The following is a 26932-nucleotide window of genomic DNA, read 5'->3' as shown; positions in this document are numbered from 1 at the left end:
GGAAAAAGATGCTTTTAGAAAAATGTGTGCATGCCTAATTGAAAAAGCACATAGTAATCAACTTTTATTCCTGGCTTTCATACAACAGGCTGACTAACGTGGTAGCCAAATTTAGGTTGCCTGAGGACAGACTACTTACTGACTAATACTAGGTCTGTGTGTGGCCATGACCAAATGCATTTTCTGACCACAAGACCATGTCTGGATTCTCCTTTGTAATTACCGCACAGCCTACTGTAATTGTAAGACATATATTTACTTCCTGCCTTTGCCATGTAGTTGTGTCCAAGAATCTTAACTGAATTGGAAATGTAGATCTCAGCGTGATCTTCCTAAAATTTGGAATTGTCCAGCGAATGGAGTATATGGTTGTATGTAGCTGTGTAGGTATGTATGTATGTATGTATATATGTTTTAAAATACATACTTTGCACATTCAGATTAAGCAGACCTCCATGGAGATTAACAGTTTTTACTATTTAGATCAGGGGTCTTAACCTTTTTTGTATTGTGGACCCCCTTGGCAATCTAGTGGAATGTTTGGAACGCTTCTCAGGATAATGTTTTTAATGCAGAAAATAAATTTAGTGAAATTACAAGGAAAACCAATTATATGGAAATATGGTTATCAAAATATTTTAAAAACATGTTCGTGGGCCCCAGGTTAAGAACTCCTGGTTTAGATGAAACCATTTCCTAAGCAGTAGCAAATCAAAAGGCTTCCCCAGCCAAGGAAGAAAGAATAGTAATAAATTTAGCCAGCTAACAACTCATTGTGTGACCTTGTTGAGCAAATCTATTTCCCCCTCTAAGTATTTCCTCATTTATAAAATAAAGAGCTTGGATTAGCTAAACTCTAAAATCCTTTCTAGGTCCTCACACTATGTCGTTTTAGTAGTGGCTCTATATTCTCCCCACCACCTGCCTTTTGATGTTTTTCTGATGTTTTCATGTTCTTTTCATGTCTTGAGGTCACTAAGTTATTGTAAATAAACAACTAACAGAGTCAGATTTTTTGTTTGTTTATAAAACATTGAAGAATCTGAGTTTATGCCTTGTCTTTTATATTTTTTTCTCCTGCCTTTCTATAATTTTTTTCCCACTGTTTTGAGAATTGCCATGCTGGTTTTGTATTTTTTCCAAATGGGACAAACATGTTGGTAGAATTCTTTTTATATCACTTTAAATAAACATAGCTTTCAACTGAAGAAAATGTTTGTCTCTAGGAGACTTTAGCTATTGCAGAGTCCTCTGTGTTTTAGTTTCCCAGTCCTTGAGCTATTAGTCACCATTGACACTCTTCCTCATTCTCAGTTTTGCTCACCTTCTCCTTTCATGCTCACTGATGTCAGTCATCACCTACAGTTTTCAAGTTCCCTACTCATCCTTCCCTGTTTGTGGGTGTCATATTTGAGTTGTCCTTGCTTGCTTCCTCAACACTCCGAAATTCAGAAAAAAAGCCTAAGGCCAATTTTGTTGACCTCAGTACATGTTTTTCATCTGTAATTATACTTCCCAGTGTGGTAGAGTAGAGAGAATATCAGCTCTGGAATCAGAGAACCTTGGTTCAAATTTTGCCTCTGATACTTAACTACCTATGTAAACTTGGGCAGGTTAAAGGTACTTAACCTCTCCAGGAATCAGTTTCCTCATCTGTAAAATGAGGCAATTGGATGAGATGGCCTCTGAAGGTTTTTACAGTTGAGCTCATACCTCTGCCAGAGACCTTTCTCAGGCTCTCTCACCTACCCTAGTGCCTTCCCATTGAGGCTGCCTCTCATTAGGAAGGGAGAGAATGTGGAACGCAAAGTTTTAAAAATGAATGTTAAAAATTGTTTTCTACATGCCACTGGGAGATAAGATATACAGGCAATGGGGTATAGAAATCTCTCTTGCCCTACAGGAAAATAGAAAGGAAGGGGATAAAAGAAGGGGGGAAGGTGTGATAGAAGGAGGGCAGATTGGAGGAAGGGGTAATCAGAATTCACACTATCTTGGGGTGAGGGGAAGGGAGAGATGCGGAGGAATTTTGGAACCCAAAGTCTTGTGAAAGTGAATGTTGAAAACTAAAAATTAATTAATTAATTAAAAAGAGAGAGCAGTTACCTCCCTTTTTTTGTTTTTTTGTTTTGAAGGGCAATTGGGGTTAAGTGACTTGCCCAAGGTCACACAGCTAGTACATGTGTCAAGTGTCTGAGGCTGGATTTGAATTCAGGTCCTCCTGACTCCAGGGCTGCACCACCTAGCTGCCCCCAAGTTACCTCCCACTTATGTTGTATATATCTTGTATGTATAATGTTTTGCATATTATTGCCTACATTAGAATATGAGCTCCTTGAGGGCAGGGACTGTGTTTTTGCCTTCTTTGTATCTCCCAGTGCTTAGTACAGTGCCTGCCACATGGTAGGTGCTTAATAAATAAATACTAGTTGACTCACTGATAGATCTATGACCCCATGATTTCCCAGCTTTTAACATGATGGAAAATCAAAAGTTTCACATCAGAGTGAAATATTCTCTACAATCAACCCTGAAGAAATACCTCTTCATCTTTTTGGTCTGGTGCTACTTCTGGTGCCACATATTAAATAGAAAAAGCAGCACTGCTTCTGTCTGTCATTTAAAAGAGATAGGCCAGGTGAGGGAGTGGAGAGCTCACTGACCTTGGTTTTAGAATGCCTCATGTCAGTTTTCAGCTCTACCAAGTGTCAGCCTTAGAGACCTTGGTCCTGTCACCTCAGTGAGCTTTGGTTTCCTCAGATATAAAATGAATACAGTAGTTCTTGCTCTACTCACCTCACGGAGTTGGAGTGAGGATTAAATGAGCTAACGGACTCAAAATGAAGTACTTACTCGTTTTCTGACTGCCAGTACTTTACAGTTATAAATGACCGTATACATGTGAAGTGGTGTTTTTGCTAAAAAATTTCTTTTTGCTTAGAATTTATGTATAGCCATGACCCCTATTATTTCCAGAGATATTTTAATATATAATTAGTTTAAACTATACTGTATAGAATTTAATGTCTTTTCAGCCAATAAAATGTTAGTTTAAAAGGCATATTTTCCTTGGTTGTATTTTTTCTTTTTTTTTTATGCCACAGGTGGACTCCCTATAGACCCAACTGATGATGACTCAGAACAAATAGATGAAGATATGATTGTGACCCAAAGTCAGACCAACTTCATTTGCCCCATTACTCAGGTACTTTGCCTTAAATAGATTTTTTGATAGAAAAGGTGCTTACTGACTTACCCACCCAATCAAAAAAGTGATTTGGTTTCATAGAGTAGAGGGTGGAGGGAATTGAATAGAAAGATAGGAGCATAGGAACTGCTGGCAAAATGAAGTACTTACTCGTTTTCTGACTGCCAGTCAGTCAAGAAGTCTAGAATTAAATTGATGTTTCCAACAGTTCTGCATTGTACAATGTTGGTGGGTTGCTTTAATAATTGTTATCTTACCTCACACGAATGGAAAATTAAACATAAAAAGGCTAGTGCTTGAAATCCCAACTCCTGGCAATGGTAATTTAGTGAGCTGACTGGAAGGTGATAGTCATCATTCCTGTAAACCTAATCTTCTTGATTACAGTTGGAAATGAAGAAACCAGTGAAAAATAAAGTATGTGGACACACCTATGAAGAGGAAGCCATTAGAAGAATTGTTGAATCGAAACACAAAAGAAATAAAAAGGCCTGGTGAGTTCACAAGGAAGAAAAAAAAAGCTATAGCTCTTTCTTTTACCATAGCAAATCAAAAGCATTTTGTTCAGGCAAATATTTTGAACTTGGCAGAGTCCAAGGAAGGAATACTTAAATGTCCATTCTCAATCATAGCTCAGTAGTTGCATAAACATGAAAGCTAACTCTCTGTAAAAATAATATGTGAGGGGAAATTTTATAAATTGCTCAGGAAGGGTGTGGAAAAAGAGCAAGCTCTTCAGAAAGCGGAGCATTATGTGGTGGAAAGAGTGGAAGGTCAGAAGAGCCACACTCGCATCTATGAACTGCTTGTGCAGCCAGGGCGAGTTATCTCCTCCTTCTGAACCTCAGCCTTCTTATCTCTAAAATGAGGGGGATTGGACTGGATGCTCTCTGAGACCTTTTTGAAATCTAAAATGAATTATTTTTGTGACTTTTAGGATCATAGATCTAGAGCTATAAGGGATCTCAAAGGCCCTCTCTAGTCGAGTTCCCTGATTTTACAAATAAGGAAACATATGATGGTTAAGTGATTGCCCAAGGTCACACAATAAATGAGAGAGGCAAAATTTAAATTTATATGTCAGATATACCTAAAAGAAGAGAAAAATTGTGAGGATCAACTGTCAGAGTCTCTCTCTGTCTCCCTTTGAAAAATTTCCCTACGTTATGTGTATCTTCATTTAAAAATAAAAAGGGATAATGGTTTTTTACTTTCTTAGTCAGTATGGTACAGTGTAAAAGGCGTTGGGAGGTGGAGTAAGAGGGTCTGCATTTAGATCCCCACTCTGCTACTTATTCAGTATATGGCTTTGGGCAAGTTACTCAATGTCATTGGGACTCAGTTTCCTCATCTGTAAAATGGGAATATTAATGTTTGTACTGATTACCTAACAGGGTTGAAAGGAAAGTGCATTATAGACTTTAAAATGCTGTTGATTGAGTTGGATTTTTTCATGGTTACTAAATTGTCCCAGGAAAGGAGAGGCATGGTCAAGTTTCAGTACAATTCTGGTTTCATCCCTTGAGTGCATTCTTTTGTTAGGGCCTGTAAATAAAAGGAGAATCTGCCTATACTCAGTCTCTTATTGAATTTAGAAATGGGGGGAGGGGCACTGAAACAGTATGTTCTGATGCTCATTCAGTATTTATTTTTGTCAATCAGCAGTGATTTTTTTAGAGTGCCTCTCCAGTCACTGGGAATATAAAGACAAAAGGGAAACAATCTCTGCCCTCAAACAGCCTACATTCTAATGGGAGAGATGGCATGTACACTTGTAGAATACATACAACTAAGTTTGGGAAGCAGGTCACTAACATGATAGGATCAGAAAAAGCTGAGTCTTTGGGGAAAACAGGAATTCCAAGAGGCCAAAGTGAGGAGGAAAAGCTTTGCCAGTGTGGGAGATGGCTACTCAAGAGACACAAATAGAAGTATCATGTCTAATGAGCCTGAGTGGTGGGAGGGAAATAATATGCATAGGGAGCCTAGAAAGGTAGGAAGCAAACAGGTTGTGAAAAGCTTGATATGATAGATAAAGGAGTTTATATTTGATCCTAAGATAATAGGAAGCCACTGGAGTTCTAAAGGAAATAAGGGCTTCAAATGTGGTACAAAGTTGAAGTGGATATCAACACACATAATGTTGTGTTCTTTTAATCCACCTAAATGATCTATTTCTACTGTGAACCTGCCTGTCCACTACTTTCAAAGGTTATTTATAAATGTGTTTTTAAATGCTTTTGTTTTTGCTTTGATGCAGTTATTTTAAGTTCTTCCTAAAGCAGATAACTTTTAAAAAGCATCATGTCCCCAAGTCTGTTAGCTATTTAGTGATCTTCCATACTAAAAGTTTGAGTCTTTCAGTATGACCTAGATTTTAGTTCAATTAGATTATCAGAAATTGGGAGGAATGTTGTTAATAAATCCAAGTCCCTCCCTCGAGGATGGTTATTGTCAATTACATTCCTCAAAACTGGTCATATCATTACCTATCCTCTTTCTCTCTGATCACAAAAGATGGGATATCCCTTGCTCCTTAATAAAATTAATTCTTCTTCCTGAATCTTTTATTCCATTGTCTGACATTATTACAGGGGTCATCTCTTTTTATGTATCTTTTAAAATTATTTTGAGTTAAATTTTATTTTATTTTTTTCAATTAACAAGTATTTATTTTCTCTCCCTCACATGCACTGAGGGGAGTAGGAGGGAACATTGTAACAAATTCTAAAGTGCAAATGATCATGCTTAAAGTGTTTTCATCATTTTGTAGATTAATGAGACTATTTAAAATGAACTGTCAAAAAACTTAAGAAATGTATTATAACTGGCAAAGCTCTGAGAAAAAACATCAGAGTAACAAATTATTTTTATGTGTAATACTGATTTGGCTTGTCTTTTTCTTAATGAATTTTTTTTTTACTTATTGAGTATTTTTTCTCCCACCTCTTCCTCATCTTCTGGAAAAACAAAAGAAATAAAAACAAATCCCTCCTAATAAATAAGCATAGTCAAGCAAAATGAAATCCTAAATTGGCCAGTATGAAAATGTGTGTCTCAGAAGATCCAAGGTAGTGGAGTAGCAAGAAGTATATCGACCCCTCCCTACCAAGTCTTCCAGGCAGATCTAGAAAACACACCACACTGAACCCTGCTCCTAAGAAACTCAAGATAAAATCACAGTGAGTCATTTTTTCAGGCAGGGTCAGCATATGGAGATAGAAGTCTGTGAACACTGAGGATGGGGTCTGTCTAGGAACCCACTGTGTAGCATTACAGCACAGGGAGAGATTGTGCACCTGGGCTGGAAGAGGTTCCAGAGTCAGCATAAAGGGACCTTAAACTTGTGTAGGGTTCAAGAACAGGTGCCAAGTGGCAACTCTGTTACTCACTAGCCAGTTTGAGGTCATTGATCCATCCTCAGTAGGGATTTGTACCTAAAAGGGTAGTACTTGAGGTATAGCAGGTGTGGGCCCCTAGGCTGAGTACTGAGAAAGGAGCAAGCTCAGAAACAATTGGCAGCTTTATGGAATAGGCCCAAGTAGCAGAGCAGTGTCTCAGTTCCAACTTCCAGCCCAATTTGAAACCTGCAGAGGAAAAACTAGGGCAGGAGTATCAGGCCAAATAAGAACCCCCAGTTCTGTCAGAAGCAGCAGAGCTTTCCATAGTAGCTGAGTCCAACAGCATTCTACTGAAACTCCAAATAGGTCAAGCCCAAAGGCCTACCATTCAAACCCAAACCCAGGTTAAGAACATGCAGAGCTCAGACCAAAGTCAGGAAATACACTGGAAGAATTAACAAACAAAAGAAGAATCCTACCATAAATATGTTATAATGGTGGTTGTTATCCTTCGTTCTCAGAGAGGACCAAAATGATATCACTATGTGATAGTCAAGGTACAGTATATATGACTGTGACTGATCAGACAAACAGGAACTTGGAAGGCTCCACCACAGGTTGGGCACAAATATTCTACATAAACACGTGGAGTGGAGATGTCTCTAAATTTATGCATCTCTTGTTTCTTTTGAGCTACTGCAATTCGCTTCACTTACAGAGCACAATGTCTCTTTTGTGTGGGCACAACTATGCTGGAGCACAGCATGCCGGGTAGTTCTTTACCAGTGTCTCCTATGTCATGCAATTGATTCCAAAGTTTTTCAGAGAGACCTTGAGAGTGTCCTTGTATCGCTTCTTCTGACCTCCATGAGTGCTTGCCTTGTGTGAGTTCTTCAAACATAGTTCAGCATTCAAACAGTGTGGCCAGCCCATCAGAGTTGCACACCCTGCAGTAGAGTTTGAATGCTTTGTAGTTTAGCTCGAGAAAGGACCTCAGTGTCTTTTACTTTATCTTGCCAGGTGATCTCCATAATCTTCCTAAGACAATTTAGGCTCTGTTTCTTTTTTTTTTCTTGGAGGGGGGAGGGCCAGGCAAATTGGGGTTAAGTGACTTGCCCAAGATCTGTGTGAGCTAGTAGGTGTCAAGTGTCTGAGACCAGATTTGAACTCACATCCTCCTGACTCCCAGGCCAGTGCTCTATTCAGTACACCACCTAGCTACACCCTCTAAGGCAATTGCTACAATAAGGAGGTCAGGGTTGGGTGAAACAAGCAATTTTTAGGGCATCTTTTCTAGCCACTTTCTCACACCAATAGGTGAGCAGTGCAGTCCTTAAAAAAGGCTGTTCAGACACCCAGGAGACTGCCAAATCCCATTGCTGTTTCAGTCCGGTGAGGAGACAACTCTATGGCCTACATCACCTGTGTGTAGGCTTGTGACTACAGCTCCCAATGTATCTGCACCTGCTGCTTTGTCACTAGCCTGTCAGCACAGGACTTTGAAGTAGGTAAAAGTCATAAAATGGCATGGGTGATGTCTTTTGATTTGTGCATAAATTGAATTTAAGTGAGGCAGAGTTGTGCAAAGTGATCAGCCTCACTCCTTTTCCAGTCACGGGAGTCCTGTAGTAAGACAAAATCAAAATGACTGGTGATGAATTGGGATGCAGTAAATGACTGTGGTATCTTCAATGTCTAACCAAGCTCTAAGCACTCCACAGTGCCTGCTTTAGCCACCTTCATGCCATTGGAACAAATTGTTTTCATCTGCCCATTCAGCCCAGGGGAAGTCTCCACATGCTTGGGGTAGACACTTCCCTAACTCATTGAAGGGTTTAAGACCCTTGGTTACCCTCAGCCTGGTTTAGCGCATGTGCCAAAAGAGTTTACCAGGTGTGGCCACTGTGCATGCTCTGGCCTCTTGGAGCCACAGGTGAGAGCTTGGTGAATCAAGTAGGCACTGAAGGTAGAAAGCAGCCCTGAAAAGGACTCGGCAGCCCTCACACCAGAGGTACTAGTCTTCCCTGAACACACCCTATACCCCATGTTATAATGACAAGGAGGTTCAAGCCCCAAATTCAAAAGAAGAGAATGACTGTAGAACATAGACATTTACAGCCTCAAAGAAAGACACAACTTTTGTACAAATTCAACTAGAATTCTTGGAAGAGTTGAATCAAGTGTAAAAAATGGTTTTTATAAATGAATAAAGATACTATATGGGGGGAAATGGAAAAGGAATGAAAGCTATGGAAGAAAAAATTGGAAAGGGAATTAATAGCTTGGCACATAAGGTACATGGAGGCAGCTAGGTGATTCAGTGGTTAGAGAGCACTGGGCCTGTAGTCAGGAAGACCTACCTCAGACACTGTCTGTGTGACCTTGGGCAAGTCACTTAACCTCTGTTTGCCTTAATCCACTGGAGAAGGAAATAGCAAAACACTCCAGTACCTTTGCCAGGAAAACGCCACATGTCACAAAGAGTTGGATGTAACTGAATGACTGCACAATAGTTACAACATGAGGTACAAAACTTTCCCACAGGAACAGACTCCCTAAAAACCGGAAGGGACCAAATAAAAGCTAACGACTCTGTGAAACAAAAGAAAATATTAAAAAAAAAGTCAAAACTGAAAAAAATAGCAGAAAATGTGAGGTGTCTTACAGGAAAAAAATACTGAACCAGAAAACAGACTAAAGAGAGAAAAATTAAGAATCAGACTATCTGAATGCCATGACAAAAAAGAAAAGAGCTTAGAATCATATTTCAAGAAATCCTTAAAAAAAAAAAAAACCTCTCCCGGATCTCTTAGAACCACAGAGCAAAATGGAAATAGAAAAAATCCACTGTTCACTTCATAAAAGAAACCCCAAAATGAAAACTCCCAGGAGCATTATAGCCAAAACCCAGGGCATCCAGGTTAAAGGATAAACATTGTAAGCATGCAGAAAGAATTCAAATACTGAGGAACCACAATCAAGCTCACACACCATTTAGCAGCCACTATTATAAAGGAGAAGAGAACCTGGAACATGGTATTCTAGAAGAAAAAGAATATTGGCTTAAAACCGAGAACAGCTTTCCCAACAAAAGTCAGAATAATCCTACAGGGGAAAAATAAACCTTTAATGAAATAAAGAATTTTCAGGTCTTCCTGATAGAAAGATCAGGGCTGCATAGAAACTTGGAAATGCAAACACAATAGTCAAGGGAAACCTAAAAAAGCAAACTGAACAAGCAATTGTAGTGGATTAAACAATGACAAACTGCTTATATTCTAATATTAGAGATGATGATATATGTGTCACCTCTGAAGGGGGTTCATAAAAGGAGTCTAATTAGAAGGCCTGAGAGTGGTTCTATTATGTCTTGATGATCTTAAAAGAAAAATGGAAAGGGAGGAGAGGAATAATGCACTTTGGGAATGGGAAGCAAGAAAGGTAAAATTATCTCATGTAATCAAGTAGAAGTCTATGCAAACAAGGAGGAAGGGGTGGGGGAGTAAATGACATTTGAACAGGCCAGGCATCTCTTCAATCCTCACCTGGCTACACTTCTCTGGACATCATGCTCCAGGGATCATTTTGCCCTATCCTAAAAGTTTACTTCAGCCCTGGAACTCTTGCTTCATTAGTACTCTCTGATTGGAGGTGGAGGGCAGAGGGCTTCTCCCAGAACCTGTTAGTCAGTGATCTCCTAATCATCAAAAAGAGGGGTGTATTTTCAGTCTTTATAGTTCTCCCCTTAATTTTTTAGTTCTGTTGACCACAGTCTCCTGCTAGATTGTTTTTCTTCCGTTGAAGACATCACTCTCTCCTAATTTTCCTTCTATTTTTCTAACCACTACTTTTCTTTTTGAATTTTTTTTTTCAATTTACAAAAATTTATTTTCTTTCCCTCCCATCTCCTTCCATCCCCCACTGGGGAGAAAAACGTAAAACAAAACTCTTTTAACAGATGTGCAGAGTCAAAAGAAATTCCTACATTGCCCATGTCCCCCTCCTCCAAAACTAAAATTACGTCTCATTCTATACCCTAAGTCTCTCTATTCCTGACTGATAGGCAACCTCCTTAGTTTCTGCCTCTTGGCATTACAAAATATTTCTGCATATATAGGTCATCCTGATCTTTCTTTCTCCTCTTCATAAGCCTAGTAGTGGTATCACCAGAAATGTACAATTTAGTAATTTGAGCATAGTTCCAGATTGCTTTCCAGAATGACTGTATTCATTCACAGATCTAGCAACAGTGCATTAATTGCCTGCTTTCCTGCAGCTCCTTCAGCAACAATCATTTTCCCTTTTTGTCAACTTTGTTAGTCTGATGGATGTGCGGTGGAATCTCAGAGTTGTTTTAATTTGCATTTCTCTATTTATTAGTGGTCTGGAGCATTTTTTCATATGGCTGTCTATAACTTGAGAGATAGAGTGACTTGTTTGTGGTTGTCACAGGATTGAAGAGTACAGTATGTCAAGGAGCAAGGTAGAAGAAGACTGGAAATGTAGAAAGGGATTATGTTATGAAGGGCAACAAATTAAAAATCTCCAACCAAACACAAGAATAGAAATTATGAAAATCAATGAAGTAAAATTGAAACCAAAAACAATTTAATAAATAACACTAGGAGCTTTTTAAAAACTAATAAAATGGTAAACCTTTAGCTAATCTGATTTCAGATATAGGCAGATCTAACTGCCAATGTGAAAATGCTAGAAGAGGGTTCACAACAAATGAAGTAGAAATAAAGTAAATTATTAGAAATTATTTTGTCAATAAAACTGATTACTTAAATTTATATGCCAATAAAACTGATTACTTAAATAGATGAATACTTACAAAACTAGGAAAACCTTAGATTAACATAAGAAGTAGAGACTTTAAACATTCCAAGCAGATGAAGAAAGTGAGCATCCCGTAAAGGAACTAAAACAAACACAAGACCAGGTGGATCTTCAAGTTGATTCTATCAACTATTTAAAGAAAGAAAAATTAATCCTAGTATCACCTAAACTGTTCATTTAAAAAATAGGAAAAGATATCCTAACAGACTCCCACTCTGAACCAGAGACACTGGGTAGTTTGCCATGTCCTTCTTCAGTGGACCGCCTTTTGTCAGACCTTTCCATTATGACTTGTATATATGCATGGTATAGTTCATAGTTTCATTAAGCTACACAAAGCCCTTCTGCCACGACAAGGCAGTTATAAAGGAGGGGTCCTTGCATTGCCAAAAGATAGTACAAAGCAATAATCACCAAAACTCTTAGGCTGTTACTGTTCAATCATGTCCTACTCTTCATGGACCACGGCACCCCAGTACTGTCCATAGGGTTTTATTGACAAAGATACTGGAGTGGTTTGCCATTTCATCCTCTAGTGGATTAAGGCAAACAGAGGTTAAGTGACTTGACCAGGGTCACATAGCTAGTAAGTATCCGAGGCAGGATTTGAACTCAGGTCTTTCTTACTCCAAGCCCAGCATTTAGCCATGTATAGATGCTTCATAAACTCTTTGGTACTGGTTAAAAAAATAGGAAAGTAGGAAAAAAATAGAAAAATTGATCATTGGAATAAATCAGATATAAGTTGCATAAGCAAACAGACATAGTAACATATAGTGTTTGGTAAATCCAAGGACTCCAGATACTAGGATTAGGACTGACTTAAAAAAATCCTAAGAAAGCTGAAATTATTAGGTTTCTACCAGCATCTTACTCTATATATCACAGTAATCTTAAAGTAGTTACTATGGATATTAAAGGTCATATCATAAATTGTAAAAGAGATTTTTTTACAACTATAGATATGGGAAAAGTTCTTCATTGGACAAGAGATAGACAGGATCCCAAGAGATAAAATGAACCATTTTGATTATATAAATGCTAAAATTTCTGCACAAACAAAATCCTGTATCCCAAGGAGATCAAAGGAAGAGGAAAAGGACCCATATGTACAATACGTAGCAGCTCTTTTTGTCATGGCAAAGAACTCCAACTAAAGAGGTGCCTATCCTTTGGGGAATTGCTGAACAAATTGTGGTATTATATAGTATATAATATATATAATGCATTATATAGTAGTATGATATAATAAATGATGAGAGGGACAGATTCATGGAACACTTGAAGGACTAGTGAACTGATGCAGAGTAAACTGAGAAGATCCAGAGATGAATGTATACAATGATGTCAACGTTATAAAGAAAAAGAACTATGAAAAAATTAAGAACAATAATATGACTTATGACTCCAGAAGAGCAGTTCTTGGAGGGGGGGGTGTCCAGTGGAAGAAGGTAGGGATAGTAATAACTACTCCAGAAAAGGAAGGAAAGTTATTAAATCATTAAAGAGATAAAGAGAGCAAAAAGACATTCTGAAAGGAACACAGACAAGCAGGACTATGTTGGAACTATCATGTTAAATTTAGTTTATCTTTTTTGAAAGGTACCCACAGTAAAAAACAAAGAACAGGCAAACTTTACGTAATATAAATTCACAGTTTAATGCATAATCCACCTTTTAATTATCATTTGATTATTGAAATGTTCATATTTGCTGATATTTATTAACTTAATTATAGAAAAATTATCTTACAAATGAATAGTCTGGTTGAGAAGTAATAAGGATTTGAAATAAGGTGACAGCTCTTCATAGGGAAATGGGGTCAAATGAAAAAGGTATTCAAGGTAGAAACAGCCAGACTTGGCAACTGATGGATTTGAGAGGAAATTGCATCTGAGGTATGAGCAAGATATCCTAAGTGGACTTTATAGAGCTCAAATGAGAGAAAACCTATGCAAAAGTACTTTGTAACCAAGTAGCACTATAAAATTTAAACTTATTAATTTTATGTAATTTATTAATGTATACAAAGATTTATGCACTGTATTAATATTATTTATTAATATTACATATTAATATTTATTAGTGCACATTGATGTTTATTAATGTTACATATTAATATTTGTCAATATTATATGCAAAGATAGTCATGTTTCCATTTGATATTGAGGAGGAAAGAGTGTTTTGTGATGGAGTTGATAACCACACTAAATTTCAGTGAAAAGTCCAAAATCTCTAGGATTTTTTATTAAAGAAGTCATTGATGTGGTGTCAGTTTTAACCTGATAAGTACATTGCCAAATGTACGATCATGATGAGAAATTGTGTTCTCCATGTTTGAATTGACCAGCCTCCAATTTGAGATGTCTTGCATTTCTTTTTCCTAGTGTGTTCTGATTCAGCCTTGATGAATTAGAGTGACAGGTACATTGTGTTTTGGGTCACTGAGTCATATAGGTTCAACTTCTGAGACTCTGCAGTGTCTTTGGAGAAGAACAAGATATTTGAGATTTAAGCCCTAATTCTGTTCTAAGGGAGTTTTCAGTTTGGTTCCACAAATATTCAGTGCCTGATGTGTGCAGAGCCTTGTGGTATAAATATCATCCTGCTTTGCAAAGTTCATGTTAAACATGGTCTCCAACCAAAGACAAAAAAAACCCAAACAACCGAACAGTCCATACCATCAAGTAGTTTAAATTCTCACATGGGAGAGGTAGGCAGGGAGAGGAGAAGGAGAGTAGGGAACAATATGTTCACAAATATATACAAAACATATGCAAAGTAAATTTGGGGATAAAGTGGTAACTACTGGGGAGATGAGGAAAGGCTGCATGTAGTCGGTATCAACTGGAGACAAGAATTCCAGGAGACAGATGTGAGGAGGAAGCACCTTCCAGTCTTGCGGAACAACTTAGGCAAAGGCTGGAGGCCAGGGGTAGAATGTCATGTGTAGGGAATAAGGAATAGACCAATTAGAAGGATTGCAGAGAAAAGGAAGGGAGGAATGAGAAGTAACTCTGGAAAAGATAAGATGGAGCAGGCTTGTGAAGTACTTTAAATTTTATTCTAAAGATGCTATTGAAGGATGCTACTGAAGCTTCTTAAGAGAATGACATGATCAGAACTGTGCCTTAGGAATATCATTTTAGCTGTTGAGTTATAATGATGGAAGATACTGAAAGCAAGCAGATTAGTTAGGAAGTTGTTACAGTTGTTCAGGCAAAAAATGATGAGTGCCAGAGCTAGTAGGATGGTGGCCGACTAAAGAAGTGGCCAAAAATGCAAGTGATGGTGTAGACATAGGATGGTCACAACTTGGAACATGACTGGATATGGGAATATAAAAGAGAAGGAAGAGGCAAGCATGACCCTGGGGTTACAGACTTGTTTTATTAGGATGGTGGTATCCTTAACAAGAATTAGGAAGAGAAGATGGAGGGAATTTCAGTTGCATTTTAGGCATGATGACTTTGAGGTGCCTATGGGACATTCATGTGGAGATGTGCAGCAGGCAATTGGACATAGAGCTCTGGAGTTTAGACAAGAGAAGAGAGATTGGTATGTACATTTGGAAGCCATATGCAGAGAGATATTAAACTTCTGGAGCTAATGAGAATACACAGAGAGAGCAGACAAGAGAAGAGGGCCCAGGACAAGGTCCTGCCCAGGAAGTGAAACATTAATTCAGCACTGAGGAATAGTCAGACAGGTAAGAAGAGAACCAGAAAGAAGCAGGATCATGGAAACCTGGGGAGAAGAGGGTATCCAGAAAGAGAGAATGGTCAACAACGTCAGAAGCTTCGGAGATGCCAAGAAGGATGAAGACTGAGAAAAGTCCAGTCGAGAAATTGTTGGTGACGTTGTTGAGAGCAGTCTCAGTTAAGTGACGGTAGTAAAAGTCAGATTATACTAAGCTGAAAATGAGTGGGAGGTGAGGAAAGGGAAACAGCAAGTATAGATAATATTTCCTAGGAGTTAAGCTAAGAAAGGGAGGAGAGATATAGAAGGGAATGTCATGGTCAAGCGAAGAGATTTTTAAGGATATAGGAGATTGAAACATATTTGTAGGCAGCAGGACAGGAGCTAGTGTTTAAAGAGAGATTGGATCTGAGGGAGAGGGGGTGGGCAAGAAGCAAATTATGGGAGGAACCAGCTCCAAGAAGAAGCAGGAGAGTGTAGACCTAAGAGTACAAGCAGAGAGCGGCCCTTGGCAAGGAGAAAGGGGAATGATAGAGAGAGGATTTAAAGTTTACCGTTGCAGAGAAGAGCAAGCTCACTAGAGATAACCTCAGTTTTTATTGGTAAAGTAGTATTTGAAGCCCTCTGCTGAGTAGAAGAGGAGATGGGGGAAAAATGATACACTGAAAAGAGGAGTGGATTTTGAGTAAGATAACCTGAGTTTGAGAGTCTGCTCTGCCATTTTACTAATCCTTAAACACAGGCAACTCACTTAACCTCTCTGAGACTCAGTTTCCTTATTTTTGAAATGAGAATTATTCATAAACTTCTTCCAAGGGAGGTTTTGAAAATATTATTTTTCATCTCCCAACCTCTGCCTCACTTTTTTTTTGCAAAGGGAACAAACTATTTCAGAAACATTTGTCCCTTCATATGCGTATTAGACAGGTTAATAACAATAGAGAAAAAAGACCTTTTTTTGTTACTTCATTAACCATGAATTGATCTTTATTTGAGAATGAAAGTATGCATAATAGGGTAACTCACTATGCCTGTCATGAGGCATCTAATCCCACTAGTTGACTGTATATTTCCATCTCTTTCTTTTTGTTGCTTTGTGGGTAATACATTTAAATCCTAAAGGCATCACACTATATAGCCAGATCTTGGTGCCCAGCTTGGCTCTGACCTGGGCACTCCTTAAGCCTCACAAACCCACTAGACAGCTCTTTGCCCAAATGGAATGTTCTGGCCTCTTCAGTGACATAAGTTCAAAAACTGAGCCTCTCTTCCAAAGCCTCTGAGTCCTGAACTATGATGACATGATGGCTTAAGGAAGGGAACTGACACACCTGACTGGCTCACCAGGGTGTTGTAAGGATTAATGGACTAATGCCTATAAAATGTTCTCTGTACTATTACTCTGGCAGTGGGAGTGCCCTTGCCCATGGTGTGATGGTGTCATTAAGATTTTTTTGTAATTTCATTTGGTTAAAAGCACCTTGAGGAAGTTGTTTCTTCCTTGCTTTATTGTGTTTTGTTTTTCAGTTTCCTGAGAAGATAACTGAGTTGAATTTGTATAACCAAATCAGTCTTTTTCCCCCAAGTTCTGAGAGTTTCATCTTATGTAGTGTGACTTTTTTGCCTAATAAGTACACCTCTTCACACTTAGCCAAACTGAAACTAATTTTCTGTGTGCTTGAATCCATCAGTTGTTCTCGGCACGTCTGTCGTTTCACTAATTGAAACCATGTTATGTCATCGGGAGGTCTTCACCACCTCACAGTCCACTTCCCTATCCAAAGTATTACTCATTGTCTGGATCCTTGAGTTTCGTACACCATGGTGTATGTAGGAGGAAGAAGAATAAGCTCACATTTAACTATCACATTTCTACTTACAGAAAACTTTTCTCACGTCAGTCCTGTGAAGTAGTTAGTGAAAGTATTATTATCTTCATTTTACATATGACCAATCCAAGGTCCAAGGTCAAGCGCATACTAAATTGCAGAACTGGAACCAGAACAGAGGTGTTTCTGACTCCCAAGTCCCAAGTTCCTTCCATTACTTCACGCTGTCTCTTTCCATCCCCAAGAGCTAGCTGTTCTCTAGGTTAACTTACGAAATATATCATTCTAGTGTGCATTGTGACAGGGATTTTCTTTGGGTTTCTTAGAGTCCTAATCCAAGAGATTCATTCCTATTAGTAACCCATTTTATCAAAGTATTAACCAGTGGGAACTTTGGGTTTGTTGTACCAGCAAAGCCATTCTGTCATTCCGCCAGACTTCTCTGGCTGGACATCTTTTATGTACTTAGAGCTCCTATTATAATTATTTATGTATATGTTTTATCCTCCTTTGAGTCTTGCTTCAGCTTTTTATCTCACCTAGCACAATGCAATTCATGAAACATGTGTTTTAATAAAGTTTTCTTGATTTGAATACCCAAAGAGAGACTTTTAGCTTTTGGATCTTCTTTCTCCAAAATTTTTAAAAATGAGAAGTGGATTATTATGAATGACCAAAAATATGTTGATCTAGGGATAAAACACAGCTAAGTACGCTGTGGGGGAGAACTGTGCTGTTGTATGGGAGAAATGCAGAGTTGAGATAAGACAGTTTCTGCCCTCATGGTGTTTACAGACTAGTAGAGATAAGTTTTAACATACATTATAATATAATAAGCATATTAGTCTGGTACAAAACACAGTGCCAGATGAAGATAGAAAGAACAGCCCTCTGCTTTTAGATGCTTTTAAAACTACCATCTAAACAGTAACAGGCAGATGGGTGTCTTTCCTGTTTTTAAAGACTTAAAACTCCTTTTGGCAATAAGCTCCCATTTTAAAATTTAAATATTAAATAAGTTTACAATAGAAATACTATTTGCAGGTCTGTTTGCCGTCGTTGCATATGTGGCATTGCTATTATAATAAGTTAATATGGAGTATAGAATCTCTGGATTATAATCAGATTTGTTGTTTTTTTTTTCCTCTCTGACAGCTGCCCCACAGTTGGCTGTAGTCATACAGATGTAAAGTTGACAGATCTTGTGCAAGATGTGGTGCTCAGAAAAGCCATCGAAAACCACAGAAGAATGGCTGCCAGTCAGGGAAAACAGAGCCACTAGACGATGCAGATGTCTCCAGCTCACATGCTCTCGTAGAAAGGAAAGTCTGTCAGTGTCCCCTGAGATCACTCCCTTATCGTAAGCTGACTAGAACAGGTTGCTTATTCTATTTCATTTGCAGGTAAAATTAATGATTTCAAACATAATCCAAAGTATTTTTAACTGCCAAGTAAAAACATTCATTTAAATTTTTCCTTTTTAAAACTTTGTGTTGTTAAATAAAATGATTATCTGTAACTTTTTTCTCTATAGTTTTCTCATTTGGTGAATTTTTCAAAACATGTAGACATTCATGTAAGTGGCTTTTTGTATTTCAGAGTATTTAATATTTAGGCTGTATTGTGACCTTTAATCCCTCATCCCCTCAGTTCTTTCACATCACCCCTGCAATAACTGTTCTCTCCTCCCCTCTACATCTTGACCTTTTGCTCTCCCACCATTCTCTCTGCCTTTACTCCTACTCTACTTGATACTGAACAAAGCTGGAGAAAACTATGAAAATGTGCCAACTAGGTCCATTACAGATTTATGTTCTGTACTCTTAACCGGGTCCTCACTGCTGCTAGGCAATCCTTTTATACCTCTCACATCTATTTTTACTCCATTTGCCGTGGCAGCCTTCAAACCTTTTTATCCTGCCCCAAACCTCCCCTGCATCCCTTCCCTTCACTCTCTAGCTCAAAACTTTGCCTTGTATTTCACTGAAAAAACTGAGGCCATTTACCAATCTCCCTCTTATCTCCTCCTCCTCCTCCTTGTCTCACATCACTCACATGCCTTCTGCCACAATTTCCTGTTTCACCTGTCTCACTCAAAAAGGTGGCTCTTCTCTTTGACAAGGCTAATACTTTTTCATGCCCAGGTGTTCCTTTTCCATCTCATCTTCTGCAGCAGATTTCCCCCTCTATCACTAATCTTCAGTTGATCCCTGTCCACTAGCTGCTTCCCTGCTGCCTACAATGCCCGTGTTTAATGGCCTTTTCTCAGTCCTTATCCTTCTCGACCTCTGTGAACCCACTTCTTCTCCTTGTCTTTAATATGTCCTTTGGTGATCTCCTCAGTTCAAATAGATTCAATTATCACCTGTATACAGATGATTCTTGGATCTATTTATCCCACCTGAATCTCTCTCCTAATATCCATTTTCAAATCTCCAGCTATCGGACATCTCAAACTGGATATCCTGTAGTTATCTTCAACTCAGAATGACACTCGACTCACTATTTTTCCCCCAAAATCCTCCCCTCTTCCACCCATCTGGAGGATGGCACTATCACCCTCCCAGTCTCTCAGGCTTACAGCTTCAACTCCTCACTCTCTTACTTCACCTTATTCAATATTGGATCAAGTCCTATCAATTCCCACACTGACACTTCCACTTCCACAACACAGGCCTCGTTACCTCACACCTGGACAGTTACAATAGCTGGTTGGTCTGCTTGCCACAAGTCTCTCCCCACTCCAAGCCATCCTTCACTCAGGTTTCAAATTGTTCTTTCCTTTTTTTTTTCTCTTTTTTAAAAAAAATTATTTTTCCCCAATTACATGTAAAAACAATTTTTAACATTCATTTTTAAATATTTTTATTTCTAAATTCTCCCTCCTACCCTACTCTCCCCCTCATTGAGAAGACAAGCAATTTGATATAGGTTATACATGTGCCATCATGCAAAACATATTTCCATATTAATCCTGTTGTGAAAGAAAAGACACACACACAAAAACACAAGAAAAATAAAGTAAAAAAAAGTATACTTGGATCTGCATTCCAACTCTTTCAGTTCTTTCTCTAGAGGTGGCTAACATTTTTCATTATAAGTCTTTTGGAATATTGTATTGCTGAGAATAGCTAAGTCATTCACAGCTGATCATCATGCAATATTGTGTTCTCCTGATTCTGCTCATTTCACTTTGCATCAGTTCACATTAGTCTTTCCAGGTTTTTCTGAGAGCATCCTGCTCATCATTTCTTACAGTACAATAGTATTCCATCACAATCATAAACTACAACTTGCTCAGCCATTCCCCAGCTGATGGACATCCCCTCAATTTCTAATTCTTTGCCACCACTATAACTGCTATAAATATTTTTGTACAAATAGGTCCTTTTCCCTTTTTTTTAATCTCGTTAGTATACAGACCTAGTAGTGGCAAATTGTTCTTCCTAGCACACAGGTCTGACTATGTCAGCCTCCTCCCTGCTCAATCAGCTCCAGTGGTTCCCCTCCAGGATCACATCCTCTGGCTCTTAGAGTCCCCCATAACCAGGCTCCTTCCTCCCTTTCCAGTCTTCTTAACATATTGCTCCATTCTGTATACTCTGAGATCCGGTAACTCTAGCCTTCTTGCTGTTCCTCACATAAGACACTCTATCTCCCAGCTCTGGACATTTTCATGGGCTCTCCCCCATGCCTGGAATTCTCTTCCTCTTCACTTTCTGGTTTCCTTGGTTTCTCTCCAGTTCCAGCTAAAATTCCACCTTCTGCAAAAAGCCTTTCCTAATCCCCCTTAATGCTAATGCCTTCCCTCAGTTGACTATTCTGATTTATCCTATTTATATCTTGTTTGTACGTAGTTGCTTGGATGTTGTCTCCCCCATTAGACTGTGAGCTCCTTGAGAGAAAGAAGCGAGATTTTTTGCTTTTCTTTGTATCCCTGTTGCTTAGTCCAGGGCCTACGAAAGTGTTTAATAAATAGTTGTTGACAATCCATTATTGGCAGTTGGTGTTGTAAATGTTTTTATCCATCATTCTGAATATAAGACAATACCCTCTTGACTGGCACATACAAATACAGTACAATGATGCTTTTAACAAGAACTTTGCAATACTGTAAGATGCCAAAATGTTATCTGATCATCCTCTCCTGTCTCCCCACCACCCAAAAGAAAATAAAATGTTGTGAGACAACTCAGTTCAAATCTGGACTTTGCCATGGTCTCTAAGGTAATCTTCACGAGTCAACTCTATGTTATTATATTCTTCCTAAGATTGAGAGCTAGAAGGGGCCTTAGAGGCCTTGTAGTCCAAGCCTCTCTTTTTATAGACGAAGAACCTGAGGCCTAGACACGTTAAGTGACTTACCTAAGGTCTTACAGGCAGTAACAGACTTTTTTCAAAAGTGGTCACCAATCTGTAACTTATGCAGTAACTGTATTAATATTTATCTAAGAACTGACAGAGGACAAAATCCTGTGGAGAATTTACCTGGGGACAAATCACATTTGTCTTGCCACTGGACTTCAGTGGAAAAGAGAGTGAAGCTGACAACTTTGTGCAATTCTGCCTCACTTAAATCCACTGCACGTGCAAGTCACTCTCTCTTCTGCAGTCATTGAAATCCAGTGGCAAAGCAAGTTAGGATGGCAATGGCCTGGGATGTAGTGGATGACTGGCATCTTTGATATCTGACCAAGCTCTAAGCTCTCCACAGTGCCTGCTTGAGCTACCTTCGTGGCTCTTGGAACAAATTGTTCTCATCTGCCTATTGTGGGGAGGGGTGTCTTCACATGCTTAGGGTAGACATCCCCCTAACTCACTGAAGTGTTTGAGGCCTGTTGGTCACCCTCAACCTGTTTTAGGTCATGTGCCAAGACCGTTTTACACGTGCTACAGCTTCTTGGAGTCAAAGGTGACAGTTGGGTGAAAGGTGAAAACCAAAGATAGATGAATAAAAGGGAGAGGCCATGGGCCCAGCAGCATGTCTGTCTTGTTCCTACGTCTTACATTGTCCCAGGTTCCTCTGTTTCTTAAATTGCATGGTTTCCAATGCCTAGTTTCCTCATCCTTGTCTCCCTTCTCTGGAAACGCCCCAGCTTGTGAATATCACTCTTAAAATGTGACCCAGAAAAACTTCTATGAATCAGTGCAAAGTGAAATGAGCAGAACCAAGGAGAATGTTGTACACAGTAACAATACTGTATGATGATGAACTGTGAAAGACTTGACTATTCTGATCAATACATGATCTGAGACAATTCCAAAGGACTGAGGATGAAAGAACTGATCAACTCTGAATGAAGATTGAAACTTTTTTTTTCACTTTCTTTTTCTTTTCTTTTCTTTTTTTGCAGCATGGTTAATATAGAAATGTGTTTTGCATGACTTCTCATGTATAATGGATATCAAATTGCTTGCCTTCTCAATGGGTGGAGGAGGGACTGGAGAGAGAGAGAGAATTTGGAACTAAAAACATTTAAAATTTAATATTAAATAATTTTAAAAAGCAAAATACTGCAACACTCCTAATGTAATCTGACCACACAGAAGAAAATGGAACAATCCATACACCCTCTTTGTTCTGGAGACTCTAATTCTATTAACGTAGCCTAACAACACGTTCGTTGCTTTGATTGCCATGTCAAATTTTTGAGAGCCTGTAGTTAATTTACACCCCTCACTGGAAAATTTGGGATGTTTCGTATACTCTCCCAGATACTCGACAATAAGGCCATGACTTGGTTTTTCATAATAATAGCTAGCATTTATGTAGCACCTACTATGTGCCAGGCACTGTGCTAAGTACTTTACAAATATCCCAAGTGATTCTCACAACAACCCTGGGGGGTAGGTGCTGTTATCATCCCCATTTTACAAATGAAGAAACTGAGGCAAACAGGTTAAGTGAGTTGGCCAAGATCACGCAACTAGTGAGCTGGATTTGAACTCAGGTTTTCCTGGTTCCAGGCTCAGCGTTCAAAATATCGTTTTCATAAGTACTTTGTGGAAGAGAAATGGTTAACGATAGTTTGTATGAAACTGAGGGTTTTACGGATTTGATTAGACAACAGTGTGATAGAGTAGCAAAAAAATCTAAGAAGACCTTTGACAGCATTTAGAGAGGCATACTGTCCTAGATGAAGGAGCCAATAGCTGCCCCTTTTCATCCCAATTCATCAGTGATACCACCCTTCTTCCCAGTTACCTGGCTTCAAAACTTTTCCTTCGTCTCTGACTTCTCCCTCTCCTTCATCCCTATTATACATTTAGCTACCCTAATTGACTCTTCCTCCAAAATGGTCCTCCATCCATCATCCATTTCCCTGCAAACAGCCTTACCTTGATCACTTAACAAGTTCATATATAGAAGTGATACAACAGCTTCTCCCTACCTCCATTTTTCATAGGATCATAAGTGTGGAACTGGGAGGAGCCTCAGTGACTTGCCCAGGGTCACACAGCTGGTTAGTGTCTGAGGCTGGTTTAAACTCAGAAAGATGAGTCTTGGCCCTGCACTCTTATCAGCTGTGCCACCTGCCTTGTAAAGTTACATAAATGCCAATTGTTATCATCATTAATCAAGGCATGGCTATTCTAATGATAAGGTATCCTAATTGCAGGTGAAATCTCTAGAAAGCAATAGAGAACTTTTTGAATGCTGTCCTCATAAGCCTATGTCTTGGAAGTGACAATAAAGATGCCTCCAAAAGGTCTGAGTTGTGTAGAGTTCAAAGTAGAAATTCAAAGGACCGAAAAGTCCAAACCTTCCAAGACACTAAACAAGAGTCAGCAAAGTGCAATGTCAACAACTAAGAGCTGGGGATATGGAGTCAGCAGATGCGGTTTCAAATCCCAGTTCTAATATTTACTATTTATTTAATGTTGGCGAATCACTTAATCTGTCTGGGTCTCAGATGCCTTGCCCATAAAATCAATGGGTTGGACTAAATGACCTCCATCATCCCATGTAGCTCGATAAGACCCAAAAAGAGCAGCAAGGGGCCATTGCGAAGGGAAGTTATCTGAGGCCCTCTTTGTACTGCATTGAGTTGCTTCTCCTGAAGGGCCAGGGAATGTAGACCATCTGGCATTTTGTGAATGAGAGGTGAGTTAAAAAAAAAGAAAGGAACCAAGAAAGGATGTGCCAAGTATATTAGTCATTGGTTCAGCCATTCTTTGATCCAAAGGCAGAGGCCTGTAGTAGATGTGCCCTTAAGGTCTTTGTGATTCTGTGATAAGCTTCCAGAAGGCTAGTCAGTTCATGTTATGCTGCACCTGGAAACCCATACATGGAGACATTTAAACATATCTTTTATGGTCATATTTTCTTGCTAGTTAAAAAGGATTAATGGCACTCAAGACTAGAGAAGATTTGATACAGAGGAAAAAGATCCAAACTTTCTACTGGAGCAACCTTCAATGATTCTCCAATCCACAAGTGCTTATTAAACATTTACTTGGTGCACTGTGCCAAGCACCAAGTATACGGGGGGTGGGGGCCGGGAGGAGAAACCAAAAATGCCTTTGCCCTCAAGGAATTTACATTCTAATGAGGGAAACAACATATACATATATTTCGTTGTTGAATCATTTCAGTCGTGTTCAACTCTTTGTGGCTGCATTTGGGGTTTTCTTGACAAAGATACTGGGATGATTTGCCATTTTCTCCTCTAACCTATTTTGCAGATGAGGAACTGAGACAAACAAGTAACCTGTCCAGGGTCACAAAGCTAGTAAGTGTCTGAGGCCAGATTTGAACTCAGGAAGATGTGTCTTCCTGATTCCAAGCCCAGTGCTCTCTTCACTTTGCCACCTAGCTGTCCATATACATATGTTTGTAGTGTAATGCAGGGGATTGGAATCCCACCAAACAAGGATGACCCATTTTTCAGGAATAGAATACCAATACTATGTTCTTCTGTTCCATGTTGAATCAAGAACGGTCACACACTTCAACAATACCCATCAAAAAAAGCTCTTCTACACATTCTATTGATTAGTGATTCACTTCTTTTCTTATCTCTTTTTTCACTTTTTTTATTTTAGACAAATACTAAAACTTAAATACAGAATAGCAAAAGAAAAAAGAAACATTATAAACTTAAATATAAGAAAAAAAACGTCATGCGCAGCAGAACATAGGAGAGGATTCAAAATATACAGCAATAACTTATCATTTCAAGAAAGCCTATATATTAAATGCTGTGCATTAAGTTAAAAGCTGTACATCTTTGTTTCCTTGTAGGTTTTCTTTTGTTTTCTGCTGTACACTTTTTACTTTGTTCTTTTTTCCCCCTTCCTCCCCACTACCTGCCACCCCAAGGCTATAACTGAGCATGGATCTATGTATGTATAGGTATTGATATATACATACATGTATACATGTACACATACATATATACATATATAAACACATACTTTCCCTAAGAGATTCTACCCCAATCTTGTTTTTAGGTTTGTGCATATCTTTTTTCCTATCTCTCCTAACTCCTCTACTTTACTTCTACCAGCTACCTTACCTTTATACTACTTATACTCCAGCAATCCCTCCCTTATCCTCCCATTGCCCTAAATCTAAACACCCTTTTGTACACCCCTTCGACCTATTCTGTCCCCCTCATCTCTAAAGATCCCTCCTTTATCCTCTCCCCTTCCCTATCCCCTTGGAGTTTTATTACTTTTTTTTAATTTAGAAGACTTTTATATTCTTCTAGATGTCCCCATGTATGAAGTCCCCATTTCTTTAGGGCAAGTCAGCTTGATAGATGGAAAAGCTTCCTTTTTCTAAGAAGTCCTAAGTCCTTTAGGGGCAATTAGATAGTGCGATGAATAGAGTACCAGACCTGAAGTCAGAAAGAGTCATCTTCCCAAGTTCAAATCTGGCCTCAGACACTTACTAACTGAAGCATTAAAACAAAAGGGGAAAGTAGAAATAGAAAAAATCCACCAATCACCACCTGAAAAAGATCCTACGAGGAAAACTTACAGCAATATTATAGTTCCAAAACCCCCAGATAAAGGACAAAATATTACAAGCAACAAGAAAAGAACAATTTACATATGATGGTACTACAATTAAAATCACACAAGACCTAGTGCTGGCAACACTGAAAGACTGAAGGTCTTGGAACACTATGTATCAAAGAGCAAAAGAACTGGGCCTCAGGTCAAAAATATCATACCCAGCAAAGCTAAGCATAATTTTGAATGGAAAAAATGGACATTTGATCAACTGTCAGATTTTCAGGACTGTTAAAAAAAACAGAAGATTTGACGTACAAGAGCCCTCATTGGAGGGTGTGTGGGGGGGGGTGAGGGTGGTAAAAGTTCCTGTGGCCCCGGGACAGCCTCCCAACCCAGCTAACCCAAGCTTGCCACTTGTTGTTTAAGCAGCTTTTTAAAGGGGACCCTGACCTGGAGGTGTTCACTCTTCCCAGGGAGGAAATCTAGTTCTGGGATTTTTCTTCAGGTTTTCTCTGATTGTCCCAGGAGGACCCCTGTTCTGCCCCTACTCTTGTTTGTTTTCACTGCTCTCTGTTCGCCCAGAGGTGCTAATTTATTTCTTTTGTGGAGGAAAATCTTGAGAGCTTGAAATTTTCTGACCTACTCTGCCATATTCCCAGAATCCTCTCCATCTCTTTTTAAATGAAAATGCAGTTTAAAGAAATGCCAGTCCCACAGCTTGTGAATTATTTTGATCAGAGAGTTGGACTTTTTCTCATAACAGAGAAATTAAATTTATTTCATCAGACTTGATTTGGGACAGGTTGGCAGCAGTGCTTACTTTGCAGATAGCAGACTTTTGTGGGTACTAAAGATTGTGTAGGGGAACCTTTGGAAAACCATGGGACACCCTAAGGGTGCTAGGCATCTCAGGCACTGAGATGTCTAGGCAAAGAGGACTTGGGAATGGAGAAGACTTCTGAAAGGGAAGGTGTACAGACAAACTGCCTACTATGTGGTATAGCCAAGGGCAGTTGTATAGGCATTCAGCCTTAGTGCATAAAAGAATT

At 38.9% G+C, this 26932-nt stretch overlaps 1 protein-coding gene across 2 annotated transcripts in view; it reads left to right on the top strand.

Moving 5' to 3' along the window:
* NSMCE2 (NSE2 (MMS21) homolog, SMC5-SMC6 complex SUMO ligase) overlaps nucleotides 1-20915 on the top strand; it is a 292458-nt gene extending 271543 nt beyond the window's left edge. Inside the window, exons 5-7 of one of the 2 annotated variants that reach the window (XM_036734156.1) lie at nucleotides 3105-3205; nucleotides 3596-3702; nucleotides 18075-20915. In XM_036734156.1, coding sequence (XP_036590051.1) covers nucleotides 3105-3205; nucleotides 3596-3702; nucleotides 18075-18201 — 335 coding nt within the window. In that variant the 3' untranslated portion in view covers nucleotides 18202-20915. The remainder of the gene's footprint in view (nucleotides 1-3104; nucleotides 3206-3595; nucleotides 3703-18074) is intronic. The other variant, XM_036734165.1, reaches the window with a different exon arrangement.
* Nucleotides 20916-26932: the final 6017 nt, after the last annotated feature.

Source organism: Trichosurus vulpecula, chromosome 1 (genome assembly GCF_011100635.1).
Source record: "Trichosurus vulpecula isolate mTriVul1 chromosome 1, mTriVul1.pri, whole genome shotgun sequence".
NCBI classification, from domain to species: Eukaryota; Metazoa; Chordata; class Mammalia; order Diprotodontia; family Phalangeridae; genus Trichosurus; species Trichosurus vulpecula.
This window is presented reverse-complemented; position numbering and strand designations above follow the sequence as displayed.